The following is an 18605-nucleotide window of genomic DNA, read 5'->3' as shown; positions in this document are numbered from 1 at the left end:
AGGTATTTTGCTGGCAGTGCCTAAATTATAGATGACAACCTTTGCCGTGCATGTAGAAATTCTCCACGTCTGTCAGAGCACCCTCACACAGACTTAAAATTGTGTACCTGTGTGTCCTGCAGCCAGCAGAGAGAACCTTACGTGGTTCCTCACTGGCAGTGTCCAGGACAACCGGGAGGGAGGGATGGCTTTAAACCAACTGGAAGTTTTCAAGGTGAACAGAGAGGTTTAGCATGTTGGAAACGAGTTTCTAGTGCATGCTAGGTTGTGAGGTTCATGGAGTGTCTTTCCCCCCAGGTGTTCGTGCCTGTCTTATCTAAATGCTTGAAAGCTGGGGGGAGAGTTTTACTGCTTGGAACACATTTCTAGTTGTGCAGTTTCTAGTTTCTGTGTACCTGGACACAGGTATCACTGTTTTTCATGCGGACTGGAGCATCTGCTAGATACCCATCCAGCAGCCCCCTTCGCTGTGGGCTGTCAGCAGGCTCCTGTAGAGGAGCAGTGCAGACGGGGCAGTGTGTGGAGGAGGAAGTGCCTTCAACTGCTTCAGCAAAATTTGCCAGAGAACACGTCTGCAGCCCTTGTGAAACCTTTTGTTTCAAGTGGGACAGTCTTATCTGCTGGAGGGTACATTGCAATGGCTTTTGACGTCTCAGAGTCAGGGGGTTCCACCTGTTTCTGAGATATCCCCTCCATCTGCCTGTTGTCAGTGGTGGTACCAGAGGGCTCCCAGGGCAGGAGGAGAGGCAGGTAGCTCCTGCGGGCACAGCAGCCCTTTGCTGCGGAGGGAGGCTCTGCAGGGTGGGACTGTTGAAGGACCATGGGCTTGAGTGGCACAAAGCGTGCACACCATGGACACCCCTGGCAGCGAACGTGCTTCAGCTAGGTTGCTGGTCCACGTCCAAATTCCTTGAATAAAGGTTGGGGAGCGAGAGAAAGAATATTTATCATGCTCTGCCATGTGGTGATTTCTGTGTAACTCGATGTCTCCACCCTGAAACTTCACCTTGACTATTGTTGTAATCTGATACTTAACAAATAGCGGTCATACAATAAAGTGAGTATTAATTGGAGTATGTAGATAGAGGGGAGGAAATAAAGCATGGAAAGTGACTAGATATTAATTTAATAACAGTCTTTCTGCTATTTCCATGAAAGATACTGCATGGCTTGCACACGTGAAAGACATGGAATGGCCTAATGTCACAAAACACACGTGCTTCTCAGCAAGCAGCAGTTATGTTAATTTTTTGTACCTCCCCATAAAGGCAAAGAATACGTCCTGTATATAGGTAATTGCCATTCTTGTGATGCTTCCAGTGCAGCTGCCTTAGCAGGGTGCAACTGCAGACCTGCCTAAAGAGGAGGAGGAGGCTTGACTGCCCATGAGTGTGGGTGCAGAAGGCTCTAATTTCCCCACCCACGTGCAGAGTCGGGTCGTGTGTACCTAGACACGTGTCACTGGAATGAGAAGGTGACTGTATAAACAGTTGTGTTTCTCTCTCTGTTATGTTTCAGAAGTCCACTTGGACCCCCAGAGAACATGGTGCCCTGCAGCCAACTGCCAAACGGTCTGCCGTGTGGCACCGAGCGAGTCGGGAGCGCCGGTGCCGGTGGAGTGCCCAGCTTGCTGCCTGACGTTCTGCTCCGCTTGCAAGGAGGCATGGCACCCGCAGCGCCTGTGCCAGGAAATCCAAACTACTCCCGTACCGACCGAGCAGAGGTAAGAGGGGAACCCACGGAGGCCACGTGGCTTTTGGTTCTTTCTGGCGTGGGGTGCTAGCTCTGTGCCTCACATCAGTTTCTTGGAACAGCTTCCCTCTAGCTCCTTAGATGCATCTCTGGCACTGTCCCATCTCCCCTGGTGTTTCCTAAATATAATAAGATACCTAAATACCAGTCTAATTATTATTTTAAATGATACATTTTATTTTTTAATACTTAATACTCTTTGTGTCCTTCTCAAGCTTGGGTTGCCACTGACACTTCTGAAAGGTGTAGCCCTCCAGGACTTTGACTCTGCTTAAAGGCTTTGTTCATATGCTAGAATTATGACTTGTGCCCATGCAAGAAGTCCAATACACCGGTATTCTGGGATCTCAAACTTTGCTTATACTGTGGTTAAGAAATCAGCCCTGCTTAATATTTATAGACTCTCTGCATAGAGGACTTTTACCTGTTATGCAGAGTGGGTGTAAAATGTCCCATTTGGTGTGAGAAATCTGATTTATGTTCATTTTGCATAGGTGTAAACAACCGACAGATAAGGTTGAGTAAGGCGTTAATCTGCAGAAAGAAAGCAATTCTGTATTTAAATTATGTCATGTCTCTGGCCATCCGACTTTGTTTTCAGAATCAGATTGCATTCAGTCATGTGTGTTGGAAGTTTTCTATCATTTTTTTTCAAGAAATGAAAGACTTAAAATCTAAGCCTTCTGCTTGCTAGAGGCTTCATTGAATAGGAGTTGCTAAAGAGCTCTTGCTATAATTTTTCTTCTCCAGGTTTGATCTTTGGCTTTGCTGGAGTTTAAGGCTATTTTGTTCAGGCAAGGACAAGTATTATGAATTGCATAATCCAGTCCTGTTAAATGAATTGTGTAAGCTGTCTTACCAAGTGCTCATTTTTAATGCTATAGGAGATAAATTTGTGGGTGTAGTGAGTGTTGGGTTTATGTAGCATAAAAGATCAAGGGAATGGAGTTTTACTCCTATGTGATACTGATACTCTTACACCTGGTATACTTTATATGTATTGTATTGAATATTACAAACTTTACACATTGAGTGCATCAAGACAGCAAGATTAGATGCTCTGGAAAATCAGAAAAGTATACATCAGGCAGTGGACCTGAATATCAGCAGTAATTGCATTCACATTTCACTTTAATATTTCCTTACTCTTCTAGATCACTTATTGGAACAGAGATGGAGGCGCCAATTAAGCAGTGCCCAGTTTGTCGGATCTATATTGAGCGAAATGAGGGCTGTGCTCAGATGATGTGCAAGAACTGCAAACACACGTTTTGCTGGTACTGTCTACAGAACTTGGATGTAAGTGCTGCAGAAAAATCACCTAGATAAAGGGTAACAGGGCTGGGGTTAGTCTGAGGCCCTGTATGAGCTCTTCATCAATTCATTGATGTCCTAGTGAGTGGCTTGGCTCAATTCAGATTCTAATTTAATTTCTTTCTTCTTGTTTATCCAGTGCTTTTATTTATATTGATACCCTTTTTTCCATAAAGGGTCGTAGCCATGTCTGTGGGTCCTGTGCTAGGTCTTTGAGGGAAATGGGACAGACTGGTGGCTTTCTGGAGGTCTGTTCCAGCACTACCTTTCTCTGATTCCCTCTTCCAGTGCAGCAGCTAAAGATAGTTTGGTTGACAGCCAGGGAAATCAGTGTCTTCCACCTGCTCTGACTGCAAAGGTCACAGCCTGTCCAAAAAATGGTATGGTACTGGGGGAGGGGGGGTGTTTCACGGTAGGGTGCGTTAAGAGCTCATATGGATTAGGTCTCCTTCACTAGTCTGTCTGTAGTGCCGTGTTTGCTAGGGAAAATGGTCGCTTAGTAGGCTTGAGGATAAAAATGTTGGATTATGAACATGGATTACGAAGTGCAGGTGGCTGGTTATTTCTCAGGGGATACCAACTAGTCTCAGCTCGTGCAGACTTTGAGTTTCCTGGCAGGATTAGGTTCAGATTACATGAAGCAATGTGCTCATGTATATGGCAGCTTCCCTCTTTGGTGCAGTCATCATTAGTAACTGTGGGAGTGCGAAAAGGACTTTGCCAGCACTTGAAATAAAATGCTAGATATTGCATGGCTTTTCTTCTTTTTTGTACTTCGTAGCCAGCGAACAATAAGATTTCCTCATTCTTCATCCTTCCTTTTCTCAGCATGCTAGAAAGGTTTCGCTTAGTGCTCTGCCCCATTCCATGTATGAGCATGCTTTTTCAACGTGAGCCTTGCAGCTTGCCCCAGAGTACACCCAGTACGCAGTGACTGCTTAACCCTGGGCTGAACTGGAAAACAGTCGGATTCTCACAGACACTGTGGATGTGCCCTTATCAAGTTTGTATCAGTTCAACAGGAGGAAGAAAAAAAAAAAATGTAGTTGCATGATTCAAACATAGTTTTTCTAAAAAAACTACAGGGTTACAGGAGCTGCAGGTTTAGGTGAAGTTAATACCTGCAGAGCCAAAGAGCGGGGCGGAAAAATGAAGAAGAAAGCAGCATCAGGTTGCAGCACAGCTGGCTAGGGAAGGGTAATGCAGGGAGTTAGTCATCTTCTGAAAAAAAAAATTAATAATGTAGTAAGTATTAATGGGAAAAGAGAAAGGAAACACTTTAAATTTTAAACTACTTGTAAAATTTGAACTACTTTTTCAATGTTCCTGTTAAGCTTAGGAAGAAAATTACTACAAGTGTAATTTTTTTTAGGTATCTCAGTTAGAGATGAAAAAGTTACTTAAAGATAAAAAAGCAAGAACCCTGTTAAAAACGTTAGTCTCATCCAGGACTTTGACTCTGCCTAAAGGCTTTGTTCACATGCTGGAATTACGACTTGTGCCCATGCAAAAAGTCCAATACACCGGTATTCTGGGATTTCAAACTTTGCTTATACTGTGGTTAAGAAATCAGCCCTGCTTAATATTTATAGACTCTCTACATAGAGCACTTTTACCTGTTATGCAGAGTGGGTGTAAAATGTCCCATTTGGTGTGAGAAATCCAATTTGTGTTCATTTTTGCATAGGGGTAAATAATTACACTGAAGTGTAGGGACAGCAGGAGAACAGAAGGTGGAAGTATCTCAGGAAGATGATCCCTCATACTGCTAGCTGTCAGAAGTATCTGTTGTTTACAGGCCCCTTTATTGTCGCCAAATTACAGACTGGGTACTTGTGCAATAGGTGCAGTGCATATGCTTGTGCTTTTTAGAAGTGGGGGAGGAAAGATGCTATGCAATGGCTCAGGTCCTGAACACACCACACTTCTTGAAACTGTGGCAGCTTCTCTAAGTTATGATTTGGAAGACAGATGAACTTGTCTGCTGGCAGCTGGTAATTGTAAAGCAGTGTAAGGAAGGTTGTATTTCCAGTCCTGTCTTGAACCTCTCCCTGCAGTTGCTGTAACCTGCTCTTGCAGCTTCTCCTTTTGTTTTTCAGAATGATATCTTCCTACGACATTACGACAGAGGCCCTTGCAGAAACAAGCTGGGCCACTCGCGGGCTTCGGTGATGTGGAACAGAACACAGGTGCGTTTGTAGTCAGCTGAGCAGAGCTCTCACACATGCATGAAGCAATGAGATTTTACCCTTCAGTGAAGGACCAGGATGATTATTTTCATATTTTCAACTGTTTTTTGTGACCTGTGCTGTGCTTCTACATAAAGACACCAATTAGCTAAATACCTGTTTTTGACTACCATGTCTTTCAGGTTGTGGGGATCCTCGTTGGACTGGGTATCATCGCATTGGTGACCTCTCCCTTGCTGCTCGTGGCATCTCCGTGCATCATCTGCTGCATTTGCAAATCCTGCCGAAGCAAAAAGAAAAAACACAGCCCACCAACAACCTAAAACTCTGTGTCTGTTTGAGCCTCCGTCTGTACAGCATATGTATGTGAGAAAGCACAATGGTTGTATTTTGGTGCCATACCTACCAAATAATACTCCCTTTTTTTGCCAATTCTTGGGATAAGTGCCTATTCTTTACAGGCTACTCTATCACTAACAAGTCCCACTGTGGGAAAAGCCTAGATTATTGTGCAGTATGTATGGTGTAGGTTTGCTTTCTAAAAGGAAAACAAGACACCATTCAGTAGTTCATACCCTTAAATATGAGCCACCTTTTGAGACTGTTGGAATTTTACCATCTTCCATCAGCCAGGGATGACTCGATCCTGCAGTATTACTCTGCCTGTGCAGAGCCAGTCATTACTGTCATGCTTTCCGCTGGTTCTCGGTGGCACTCCGATTTCTCAGAACATTTTGGGTATTTTGTAGAAGAAGGAGAGTGAAAAGCCTGATTAAGTCCTTCCGTCAGCTAGCTTGTGTCCTGTTAAAGGTAACAAACTGTTAAGAAAATATATCTGACAGTTTCCTGTCAATTGGCTGCCATGGCATTTCTTTCAGCATTGAAATCAAATGGATTTATGCTGTTGATCTCAATTACAGAAGTGAAACCCGACAAAACTATTTCGAACTAAGAGAGGGCTACCTTGAGAAAGCTGACTTTTTTCCAGATTAAATGTGACATATCTACCTTGAAATATGAAGAGTATGCATATTTCCCTGCCATTGGGCATGCCTTTTGTCAGTAACATGGGTGTAGCAAACTCACCACAAAGCTGATCTTTCCAGAAAGCCCATGGTACAGTTCCTGTTTGGTGCACAGTATTGGGGTCTTGGTTGTGCATATGTAGAGTGGCCGCATGGGTGTGGATATACCGAATACATATGCACAATTTATTTTCTAGGCAGTCAGTATATTTTTTCAACAGTTTAAATGGGGTGGCAGCAAGAAAAAGTCTCATCAGGCTAAGGCAAACCGCCCGTTAAAAACCTTATGGACCTGCTGAAGGGAATACTTGAGAAATGCCGTGTAAATGTAAGCTCCGTCCGTCGATGGGTATTTATTCTGTCCCACTCAAGGTTAACAAACTCTGTTACGAATAATTTATAGTTACTCCAAATCTGAAAGGCTGTCATTTAATGAATGCTTCATTTTCATTTGGTGCCTCACCACCAAACTGGTTCAGCCCCTGGTATCAGTTACACCCGTACAAGTTCCCTGAAACCTCCCTGAAGAGCTGGAGTTTACTCCAGGCTCACTCAGGAGGAGCTGAGATCAGACTTTGCTCCCCGGAGTTTATTTCCCTAATGGCTGGTGCTCCTCACAACCCTGTCTGGTGGTGGCTTTTGTTCTGGACTCCCATCTGTGCATTTTGTATCTGTGGGAACCGATACGAGTTTGCACTATGTAATCAGTTGTAATTCCAAACCCTTTTGCTAAGGGCTGCGAGGTTTCGGTGAGATGCTCAGCCTGAGCATCGCGTCGGGCTCGCCCACGGCCAGCCTGCCCACCGTGCACAGTGCGAGGCACCAGGAGCGCGGCGAGCAGCATCTTTGCTGTTGTGTTTTGCATTCTTGGCAGCCGTTAACTGTGACCTTTTTTGGGGGGGTTTTGTTTAACTTCGCTGTCTAGTTACTGTAACGGAGGTGGTAGATGTTCTTATTTTAAGAAAGTGCAGTCTGTTGAGCAGACTAGCAGGGACAAAGGCCTTAAATGATATTGTCTGTTTTACTTATTAATTGATTTCTTTTATAAATACTGTCTGACTTCTCTACCAGTCATGACTGGAGGGCAGGCAGTGCTCACCAGTGTGAAAGGCTGTATTTATTCTCCATCCACAGCTTTGAAGGGAAGCAGAAAGGTAGTCAGTACATTATAAATACAGAGTGCAATGCAGGCAACTGCCGTTTATAATAAATAGAGAATGTTTTCCTTACATGTTTTCTTTAAGAGCACTAATGGTAGTGCTTGGGGGTACTTGTGACAGATTAAAGTGTCCAGCCCTTGGCTTTGCACTATTTTTCTACCTGTTTTTATGGCACTACTGTCATTTCCATTTTATTTATGAACTTGAAGTTGAGGGTCTTACTTTAATGAAGCCTCAAGGACAAAAAGAGAGGAGCTGTACAGTCTCTCTAACCATAACCAGCATTGCAATGTACCAATATCCTTGGCATGTTAAAATTTGCGAGTTTTTTATGTTTTGTGGTCTTACCTATGTCTGATACACCCTTTGCTAGTTTGGTTTCTTTCCTTGTCCTCTCCCTCTTTCCCTCAGCCCGTTTTTGCTAAAATGCCCAATGGGATGAAGGTGTCTCATGTTTTTTTCCATTTATACTGCTGTGTTAATGAAACTGCCAAGTTCTTGTTCTTGCCTCTGTTAAAAAAATGCAACTGAAGGCAGTTGTCTTGCCCAGAATACAGTGATGGACACAATGCCACCATTTGAACTGCAATACAAATTTGACCTTTTCCAGTTCTTTAAATGTTGTCCAAAGTTAATGCAGAACTCTCTGTAGAGTGGGAATTTGTTTAAATTGTTTGAAAGATGATATTTTATAAAAACATGGCACACATGCATAGCTGTAAAGTTTGGGAAAACAACAGTATCCCGTTTATTTTTAACTCCTCACTTCAAGTGCAGGGTGACTCCTTCCAAAGGCTAATTCCTACAGAGCAGAAGGAAGGTGTGCCTTTTCCATGGGCACATTTTATTGCTGATGCCAGTTTCGGTGCCTGGGGTGGGTATCAAAAGAAATTCAGTATGCCAGTGTTAGCACAATGTGACAGCCAGAGTGCCAGTCATGTAAGGAGCCTGTATGCAGGCTGGTGGCAGTGGCCAGGCTATAGCTGGGGGTCTTTGCACACAAGCTGGGTAAGGAGAGCATGAGCTACAGGGACACCTTCCTTTGGCTGTGGGGATGCAACAAATTGACCTAGAAAGAAGCCTTAGAATACTTTAGAACTTAGAAGCCTTACAAAGATTATTTCCTTTAAAAGGCTGTGTCCAGTGCACCGTGTACTCTGGCCTTTTGTTGCGTGGGGTTACTTGAGCATGTGCTTTAATCAGACCCTGACCGCCCGGCCCGTGAGGATGGGCTGACAGCCGAGCAGAGCTGTGCCTGCGCTGAGGTGCTGGGAGCAGCAGGGCCCTGCTGCCTTGTTTTCCAGAAGGCAGCTTTGTTCCACTAACTGATAATACAGAGTTTCCAGAGAACTGTTTTAAGCAGGAACCTTTCTACAATGTCAAGTTTTGTTGGTTTTTTTTTTCTTTCTTTTTTTTTTTTTTAACTTTTTTAAGAAGAATTAAAGTTACATTGTCAGAGATTCATTGCAAGCGTGACTAATAGTACTAACAGAAATTATGGCGAAAGAAACAAAACCAGGCCTCGGATTACTTGTGACTCTTCTCTATCAATGTAGCTGTAAATCCACCCTCTTGAACATCATCTGTGTGACGTGGTGCATGTCGGTACCAGGCTTTGCTGGCTGGAGCATCTCTCCTTCCCCCTGTCGCAGGTGGCTGGTGTGCGGGTACCCGTACTCTCACCCAGGGAGAGCTCAGGGCGGTGGCAGGGCAGGGTACCCACCAGAGCCGGGGTCTGTAGCACAGCACCCACCCTGGCTCCATCGCCAGTTTGCCCTGGGGCCTTTAACCACTGAGAGAGGTCTTGGGGATTTTAGGCAATTAACATTACATTGATGGTGTCCACAGAGGTCTCTCTTGGAGAACACAAGGGGCAGCCACTCTATTCCCTCTGAACCAGGGGCATTCAGCCCTTCTGAAAACTGGGCTCTAGGTATTTATCAGATCCCAAAACTAGAGACCAGTGCTAGAAATCCGGATTTTTACTGCAGCCAGCCGCAAACCTCCACGGCCACATATCTCACTGTAATTTCCCAGCAGTCACTGGAGCTGCATCAAATACAGCTGAGATCCCACTCAGCATCTCTTGTCCTTGTGTTAAAATGAGGGTGATGGTACCTGCTCCCCAAACCACCTGTTAATAAAAATACTTGTCATGCTATAGCATAAGTACTTCCCTGCAGTATTTATTCTAGGACTATGGGAGATGGTCAATGCTGCTGTTCAGTAATTGATGATTTATTATTGGTGCATAGAGTTGCTTACCCCAAAGAAGGGCATGAGGGGTAACAGTAATTAATGTTTCTACAGTGCTTTAATGATGCTAAATGGTATGTACTGTTGTCTGTCCAGTAACATAGCATAAAATCCAAAGATAAGTTTAAAATGTACATAATTTTTACTTGAATGAACTGAGAGAATCTGGGTATTATCTTCATATTTGCTTGAAGATCTGCAAGTGGACAGAAATCAACTGCATTTCCACAACAGGACAATGAAATCAACTCCTGGCTGCTCTGTTCTTGGGTGCCACAGCAGGTGGCTGTGCTGTAGTACCTGCTGCTTTCAAAATCTGAAATCTGTTTAGCATTGCACTCTCCTTCTCCCAGTCACCCTCGCCTTCCTCAAACGAATTCTTTTGATGATCATGTTCTTCACCCTCTATCTCAGGCCAAAGATTCTTGGAGCAAAATTAGTAGATTTCTTTGTATGAGGATAAAAAAAATCTTCCTGTTTTCTCCCAGCTGTTAATAAGAAATTTGATGCTGAGATAAATGACCAAAGATAGAAATTCCAGGCTTGGCTTGTTTAGAAAAACTCATTCAGACTTAAGAAGGTGTTTTGGAAGACCTAAATAAGGACTGCTTTGTTAGAGCTTGCAGGTAAAGGAGCCCTACAGCTTTCGAGCTTCACAGGAGAGATGCTTCTGTTACTGAGCAGACTTTATTGGAAATGTGCTGGGGAAAAAAAAAACCAAAGCATCCTATATGCATATTTTTATTACATAAATAAAAAAACCCTTCTCTTGTACGGCTTTGTATTTTAGGGATTCAAACCCCCTGGAGGCTTTCTAGGGTGTACTTATACTGTAAAATAATTTTAAAAATACACTGAAACAGTTGAACAGACTATGATAGTTATAAAACAGTTGTAAGATGTCTCTCACACATGATTGTGTAGGATCAGACCCTAATTTATGTGGCTGGCAATAAAGATGTGAAAATTTACCTCTCCGGGAATAGTGAGAGTTAATTCTTCTGCAGTCTGCTGGAAACTGAACTTACTGCTAAGGTTGTGGAAAACTTTAGTCTAATTTTTATTTGTCCTCTAGTTAGTAAAGTCATGAAGTGAGAGCTGAATGGTTTTGCTGAACAGGAAGCCCAAAGGTCTGTTTTCTTTCACTACACTCCAGTTTCTCAGAACCAACGTGTTTTTATAATTTATTATTATAATTTATACAATCCATATATAATTTATAATTAAGAATTATAAAATATTAATTTTGAAGTATTGTTGCCTTTTATCAAATGATAGTTTTATCTTAGTTGCATTCATACTGGAAGCCTTTCCTCTTCTGCTTCCTGCAGAGAAGGTCGTGGTGTTCCTTGCAAGGTAAATTCCTCTAATTCAGTGCAGTCCACAGGAAATGTTTACCGCTATCTTTTAGTTATATCAGAGGTTTTGTTACCATCTCTCAAGTTAGTTCCCTGAATCAAGCCAATTTCTGTTGCGGAAAGGTAGTTTCTTACCAGCACCACTGACTATCACAGTTTGGGCTATACAAGATGATACTGGTTGACAAGGTCCACCAGCTTTTTAGAGGACACCTCATTCTTCCCCCTTCTGCCCGAGAGGCTTTCTCTTCTCTTGGCTGAAAAATTAAGGACTTCAGTCATTTGCTTGTGCCTTCTGGATGTTCGAACAGAAGCAGCAGCTTCTGGTGGCCGTGTGCCGGGAGATCCCAGGCTGGTTAATGTGTGATGCTGCGGGACGTGTGCAGGGAGTTGCTTAAATTTCAGGAAGGTGCCTGAGCGTTACAGCTTGCTGGGCCCGCGCCATGGATGCCGTGCACAAGGGAGTCATCCAGGCAGCTTCCTGAGTGCCACCAGTTGTGTGGCATGTGTGGTGCTGGGCTGTCTCACCGTGCACGAGCATATCCCAGAGTTTCATCAGGAGCCCTATGGCAAGCTGGCCCTTTGCACAGCTACCCGCCCAGTCCCCAAACACCCCAAATTCCACAGCAAATCTCTTCCTTTTGTTTTCCCATCTCTGCTACTGGCCTGTTTCAGTTTCAAAGAGCCCCCAGTTCAGAGGTACGTGGAGCTCAGCTGCTCTGAGCTGTCGCTTTGCCCCGTGAGCGAGTCTGGTGAGCCAGGAGCAGCGGAACTGTCCCGCACCACGCTGCGCTGGCACCGCCGGCACCAAGGGTCGCCTTGTGTATTTTAAATACATGTCCTTGGAAGTGTCCGTGCCTGGCACTGGTGTGACCTGTCGGCCAGTGCGGACCCCTGTTCTTCCCCACCTGGGGCAGGTGCTGGCTTCGCGCTGCAGGTAGAGGTGCTGGGTCGAGCCAGGCTGTGCGCAGCGCTCCCACCTCTGCTCGATTTAGGGTCTTCTGGCTGGACCAATGCTGCTTTCGGATGCATTTGTCTGAAAAAAAGCCGTGGCTTGAGAGGAGCAGGAGAGAGGGCACTTTGGTGCCATGTGGGGCAAGTGGTACAGCAAAGAGCAGCTTCATCTGGGCAGCAGCCGCGTTCCATCCCCCAGGGCCAGCCCTTCTTCAGGGGGCTCATCTCCTGCGCTGCGGCGCACAGGGGTACATCCCTCCCCAGCATCCAGATGTTGTTTCCCTGGTACCTGTTTAGGCTTACATTTTGTTTATCTGTGGTTTGGGCGTTTTTTTCTTCTTCTTTTCCTCCAGGTAATACACTTTCTTCACCACTTTTCTCCTGGTGGAGGGCAAAAGGGTTTGATCTTTGTAAGATTTGTTAAAATATTTTTGTGTTTATAAGAGGAGAGCTGACACGTATAAAGAAATAAGTGCTTTTGTAAATTTTTTTGTTGTACGATTCAGCATTTAAACATTTTAGAGATGCAGTTTTTTGCACTCTCTCTGCATATATTCGTAAAAAATATATTTATTTTCTGTCTTTAAGTTTTACGTTGGGTTTTTTTTTCTTCTAATGTTATAAGGTGCAGTATGTGTAACATTAAAAAATTAGTGTAAAGACATTGTCTCGTTTTGTTTTAATTCTTAGCTGCCTTTAAAAAAAAAAAGATGAATATAGAAAATTTATGGGAAGAATTCAAACATGTTTGGGATGCTTAATGGGAATTTTGATGACAAAAGAGGATAGAAGAAGCGGGATCAGAATCTTGACTCTTATTTACTTTCTCAACAATAAATGACATTAAAATCATTTTCAAGAGAGTGGGGCAGGCTCAGGCTCTGGAGTAGCTCCTGAGTGCTGCTGCAGCAGCATGCAGGCATCGCAGCAGCGGTGGTCTTTGCTCTCTGTAGGTGGGTTGCAGGGTTGCTATAAATCTGTGCAGTTTGGTGGAGACCACAACCTGGGGCGTACCAGGAGGTGCCAGAGCCACCCCAGGCTGCACATGCGGGGTGCTGCGTGAAGAGCAGCCTACTGCTTCGGAACCCCTTGCTCTTCCCTTGCTTCCTCCAGCCTGCCTGTCCTTGCAGCAGAATCGGCCCCCCTGCTCTGTGCTGCTTAAGGACACGATGAAACGCTATGCCCTGCCATGCAATTTCAGAGATACATGCTCCTTTGTTTTCTCACACACCCACATCCTAAAGTGCTCACAAGACACAATCACACCTGGGTTTTTGAGCATCACAGATTAAGGTGATGTTTACTATTAAGTAAGGTAGGATTTTCTGCCCAGGTGACAGATCCTTGAAAACCCAGCGTGCCATCTGTGGGGCTTTACATAGATTTATCTATTCTATTTTAATAGATTATCTGAAAGGTCGTGAGATTCTTGCCTCTGAGGATTTGGTTTGAGATGCGGGTTGAGGAGAATGTCACCATTTTCACCTAGAGTTCAAATTCTTGGTCATGCCTGTACTTTTTTTTTTTTTCCCGCCACCAGTTTGCTCAGAGTACATTAAGTGGAATAACCCCAGCACTCAAACACAGTTATTTTATCGAATTTTTTTGCAGCCAAGGCTCCGGTCTTGTTCTCTGAACATTGTGGCAACGCATCATATCTACATGGTAACGTAGGTGACGTATTGCAGCAGACTGAAAGTAAGTTTCCAGCATGGCACTTTTCCTTCAGAAGATCTTGCCAGTGCCCGAGGAACCAGCTTGGCAGTGGGAATGTGTCAATTCTGTCAAACTGGTGACGGGCACCAGCTGCTGGCAGCCGACGTGCCCTGGTGCCCTGCCAGCCTGCCAGCTGCCCGCGGTGGGCAAACTGCCCGGCTCCCCACCTGGCAGACAGTGAACTGCCAGCTCCTCACCTGGCAACTTTGAAGAAAAATCCCAAGAAAGGTTTTCCAAGAAAAATTTGATGTTTCTGAATTTCTCTCAATTTTTTTAAAAATTCCAGATCAGAGGTGTCCGAGCAATTTCCAGCAGAGGGGAAAGTCCAGAGGCCCCACGACTCCTGTGTGGTCGCATCATCTTCCACCCACACTTGTCCTTCAGCAGGAACAGGAACTAATCACCACCCTCAGTTCACTTGCTTAATGTTTGTTGAAGAACTGGCACTTGCCACTAATCCTGTCAACTCAAACAACATCTTCTGACCACGTTCTGAAAAAGGGAAGAAAAAAAAAAAAAAAAGAAAAAAAGAAAAAAAAGAAAGATTCAGTGGCTTCAAATTTGATTTGGTCCCAGCTTCAACGTGCAATTTTCCCCCCAGTTCCCATACTGGTCATGAAGACTAGTTTTCTTCTCCAGCCTTTTATTTCAGAGGTTTTTGTAACCAAACTTTAAACTCCTTGTTTTTTAAGATTACAAACTATGTAATTTACCTTTTTAACCTGTGTGTCTAGAAGAGCCACCTGCCCACCCCCCCTTCTGCGCAGGGCTGCCCCAGACACTGCCCTCAGCCTGATCCATCCTTCCACTTTGACAAACACGACCCACATCACCCTCGCAAAACACCTCCTCCACTCTTCCAGCAAGTGGGTTGACATTTTTGCTCTGTGGTGACCCTGTGGGTGATGCTGCCCACCCAACCATCACTGTCACACTTCTCCATGGGGCCCGTGACTCCTCCTGGGGATGTTCCATCCTCTGTAGGTGTTGACGGCCTCTGGGAAGGATGCCCTTGCAAGTACATTTTCCAAGGCCTGGTGCCTGCACGGCAGCTCCTTTTTCTTCCAAGCTCTACAGCTCTTCCCATCTGAAAACCTTTTAGTTTTTAGAAACCAGAAATCACTGAAAGTTATAACAAAAAGCCTTATCTTTCTACGGAGCTTTCCAGGGATATCCCAGAATTAAAAAAACAACCCATCTAACCAAACAAAAACCCAACACCCCCACCCCCCCAAATGACAATTTTCAGAGAAAAAGCTTTTCATTTGGTACCACGGGTTACTTCTCACGTGGGGCCTCTCAGGCTGAGCTGCTCAGCCCAGAGCCTGGCTTGTTCCCACCTATGCAGTGAGTGCCGCACTGAGCATCATGGACGCCCAACGGGCAAACTCAGGGCTGCAAATCTGTACTGTGAGATTCAATATAAAAAAGAAATCCTTTCTCATCATCTAACCTGAGCTTTAGCAGGGCGAGCAAGTAGTGCACCTAGCAACAGGGGTGCTTTAAAATTCAGCAGGGATGCTGGAATAGGTGCTCAGTGGCAGAGCTTGTGCACAGCAGCCCAGTATCTGCACCTGCCCAAAGATGTGCCTGTGTCTTATCCAAAAAGCAAAAGCTGTAGGACCTCTGAGTTAAACAAAGGCTACAGAAAGTTTCCACAGAAGGGCTAGAATGAGGCCTCCAAGCTAGAGAACCCCTGGCCTTTTTCCTTAGTAGTGCCACATAGCAAAGAAACAAAACCCCCTTTGCAATGCAGACTTCTTATTAGCGCAACCCATTAGCAGGCACAGTTGGTAATTTTGCTGTCTTGCCTTCTTGAGATCCGTGCCGCTGTCTGAACATCAGGCTTTGAGAAAGCCTGGAGGATTGGCCAATTAGTGAGTAATTGATCTCCCCTGGGTCTTGGCTAAGGAATTGAATGTAAGACCAGGTGAGTGCATGTGCCTGTGGTAGTTTGTGTTACTGCTTGTTGTGAGAGGTAGGAGGTGCCTGCTGCCTCTAGCAGCTGCTCCTCATCCTGGATGCCACAGCTAGTGGGGAAGCTCCCTTGGGAGCCCTTGGATTTCCCCATGTGTGTCTGAGCATCTCATTGCTTGATTGGGTCCAAGATGGGGGTCTGTGGGTCAGGTCTTAGGGACAGGACTCTAGGGAGCATCCTGTGAGGGTGCCCAGGAGCAGCACCCTAGATAGTAGAGGAGATATAGAGTTCAGGACCTTGGGGCTAGCTCAGCTGGATGTCTCTTGAGAAAGCTTTAAGGTTTTTTTAACTGTATCTGTTCTGATTTGGAGTCTTTCCCTCCTGGTCTCCCTGGGAACCCCAGGCAGAGCAGGCAGTGAGATATATGATGTGAAAGATCAAGCAAAGACTTGCCTTGATACCTGCTTCCTTGGGGGGCTGAGCTTTTACTAAGCCCTCACTCTGCTCTCAGCACTGCCAGGAATGGGGAATGCATCTGGTTTTTGGTGCGTTGTATTTAGTTTTGCTGATGTTTAGCTGTTGCCTGGGAGGGATGTTGTTCCTGGTGGTCTTTCAGCTAGAGAAGCCTTGCAGAGCATCCGCTACCAAAGCGAGCTGAAGTACGTAGGGTTACGGTGCCAGTGGCACGACAGTGGGCTGGTGCCATTTTAAAACATAACCAGAACAGAAAGGAAACTATGAAAGGAGGCTGGGAATACAAACAACTAAAATGTGACGGGCCCTGGGTCCTCCAGTCTGTGTCACTCACGAGTTCTGGTACGACCAGGGAGGCAGCAGCCTGGGTTTAAGTGGTAAGATGGATGCTCTGGGCCATGGCCAGACCCAGGTCCCTCTCGGTGGTCCAGGAACCAGCAGAGCGCTTCTGGCAGGGGTAGGTTGGCTGGGTTTTACACTGACCTCTCCTGCCTCTGAGCTGTGCCATCTTCACATCACCCCATGCCTCCCTGGTGTGTAGTGGGGGGCGCCTGGCCACAGGAGGACTCTGATGGGCAGGGTGCAGGCTTGGGGTGGCTGTAGAAAATTTTTCTCCTTCGCTTTCACAGCAACTGTGTAATATTTCCTGCAGTAATACGCGTTATCCTCTCTAATCCGAGGCTTCAGTCTGTATCATGTGTAGCTTTTGGAGGAAAAGATGCTCACTAGTTAAAGTGTCCTGATTAAAGTTCACCTGGTAAATATGACCATTGTACTAATTCTATTTATGAAGATGACTGATATCCCATGTTACCCTAATTTATTTATTTATTTTTTAATTAAGCGGGTCAGTAATTTCACTCATGTCGGGTCCCTTGTACAGGTTTTGCTTGTGGGTTTTCTTTCTGCCTGTTCTCTCCGGTTGAGCGGCACAGTGCTCGTGCCATGCCTGCCCTGCGGCTGGGCTGTTTGGGGGCGCAGCAGCGGTGCTGAGCTGGCCTGGGGGGGGGGACAGCCGAGGTGCTGGGGACTCCAGGCCAAGATGCTTTGAAGTTCAGGGTGTCTAACTGGCATCCAGGCTCCAGTGACCTCAACGCTTTTATCTAGTCTTCTCTTCTACTGTTGCACCTTGGGATAGATGTGTGTGTTTCTTTCGGGGGGATGGAGGGGTTTGGTGTGTTTTGGCTTTTTTCTTCCCCTGTGCTTCCACGTCAGCTTAAAACCTCATCTCTGCTTGGTGGGGAGCACCTTTGCTGTGGTGCACCCCTGGCAGGAGTGGCTGAGGTGCTCTTGTTGGTGCCTGCCGAGGACAACCTGTTCTGTTTGTGGATGGGGAGCCGTCACGCCAGCCAAAAATGAAGTTTGTTGCGGTTCAGCGTGTTAATCCTGTGGTCCAGCTGCTCCAGCAGACCGCTCTGCCTGAGCACCGAGCGAGGGGTGAAGGTGCCACCTTGGCAGGGGTGTGCGGCTGTGCTGGAGCTGGGCTGGGACCAGTCCATCACTTGTATGGAGCTCGGAGAGGGGCCTCCTGCAGCAAGAGGAATTCACTCCTCTTGTTCTGAATTTTTTATGAATTTGTTATGGATTTGCTCCTTTCACTCCTCCCCTCCGTTGAAGAGGCAACTTCTTTCAGTAAAGACCTGACCACATCTAGATGAGCCAGCAAAACTACAATTGCGCTTAAAATGAGACCAGTTCGGAGAGAAACTGAGGACTGGCTCCCTTCCCACCGGGGTGGAGGTGACCCAGCCCCTGACACTCATGTTGGAAATGTGCTTATGCTCCTGCACTGGTGGTATTGTGGGATGCTGTGCCCAGCTTCCATGATGCCGTGGCATCTGCAAGGAGCAATTATGGACAGCCAGCTCCTTGCTGCTGGCACCTGCCTGCCATCGGTGCTGCACAGCTGGTGCCATCCACGCTGCTTCTGGGCGTGCTGGGGTGGAGGTGGCTGGGAGAGGTGACCCTGCTGAAGACAAGAGGTGGTGGGAAGGGTCTCAGGCTGCAGTGCTTCAGAAGATGCTTGAACACAATGGTATGAACATGGTTGTGGCAGCTTTTCCCAATGTCCTGGGCTCCAGCTAGAGGTCTGAACAGGGCATGTGGAAGATCCTTTACAAGGAGCATGTCCAGGTGGGGGCTGGAAGAGGAGGGAGGTCTGAGGGCTAATGGGGGAGACCTGACTGCTGTTACCCCGGTGTCTGTCCCGCTTCCCAGCAGCTCCTGGTGGGGCAAAGCCCTTCTTCTGAGCCCTCCAAAGTCCCGTGGAAACCCAGGAGGGATGAATGTTGTAGAGAAAACACAAACCTGACTGCAGAGAGGGAAGAAAGAAAAACACATTCAAAGTAGGGAAAGGCAGATGCATGTGTGGGGGAAAAAAATCATGGGAGTAATACGTAAGGCCATATTATTTCTATGTTAATTTTGTTAAGATGACTCAGTTCAGCTGCCAGAGCTGAGGCATATGGGAACAATAAAAAGAATTCAAA

The 18605-nt window shown here is 45.8% G+C and overlaps 1 protein-coding gene across 3 annotated transcripts in view; it reads left to right on the top strand.

Moving 5' to 3' along the window:
• The window catches only part of RNF144B (ring finger protein 144B), a 99790-nt gene extending 87200 nt beyond the window's left edge, over window positions 1–12590 (top strand). For all 3 annotated transcript variants that reach the window (XM_040586427.1, XM_040586424.1, XM_040586425.1), the window contains exons 5-8: window positions 1519–1723; window positions 2907–3051; window positions 5166–5255; window positions 5438–12590. In XM_040586427.1, coding sequence (XP_040442361.1) covers window positions 1519–1723; window positions 2907–3051; window positions 5166–5255; window positions 5438–5578 — 581 coding nt within the window. In that variant the 3' untranslated portion in view covers window positions 5579–12590. The remainder of the gene's footprint in view (window positions 1–1518; window positions 1724–2906; window positions 3052–5165; window positions 5256–5437) is intronic.
• The last annotated feature ends 6015 nt before the right edge of the window (window positions 12591–18605 follow it).

Source organism: Falco naumanni, chromosome 3, assembly GCF_017639655.2.
Source record: "Falco naumanni isolate bFalNau1 chromosome 3, bFalNau1.pat, whole genome shotgun sequence".
Taxonomy (NCBI): domain Eukaryota; kingdom Metazoa; phylum Chordata; class Aves; order Falconiformes; family Falconidae; genus Falco; species Falco naumanni.
The sequence above is the reverse complement of the archived record's forward strand: the minus strand, read 5'-3'. Positions and strand labels throughout refer to the sequence as shown.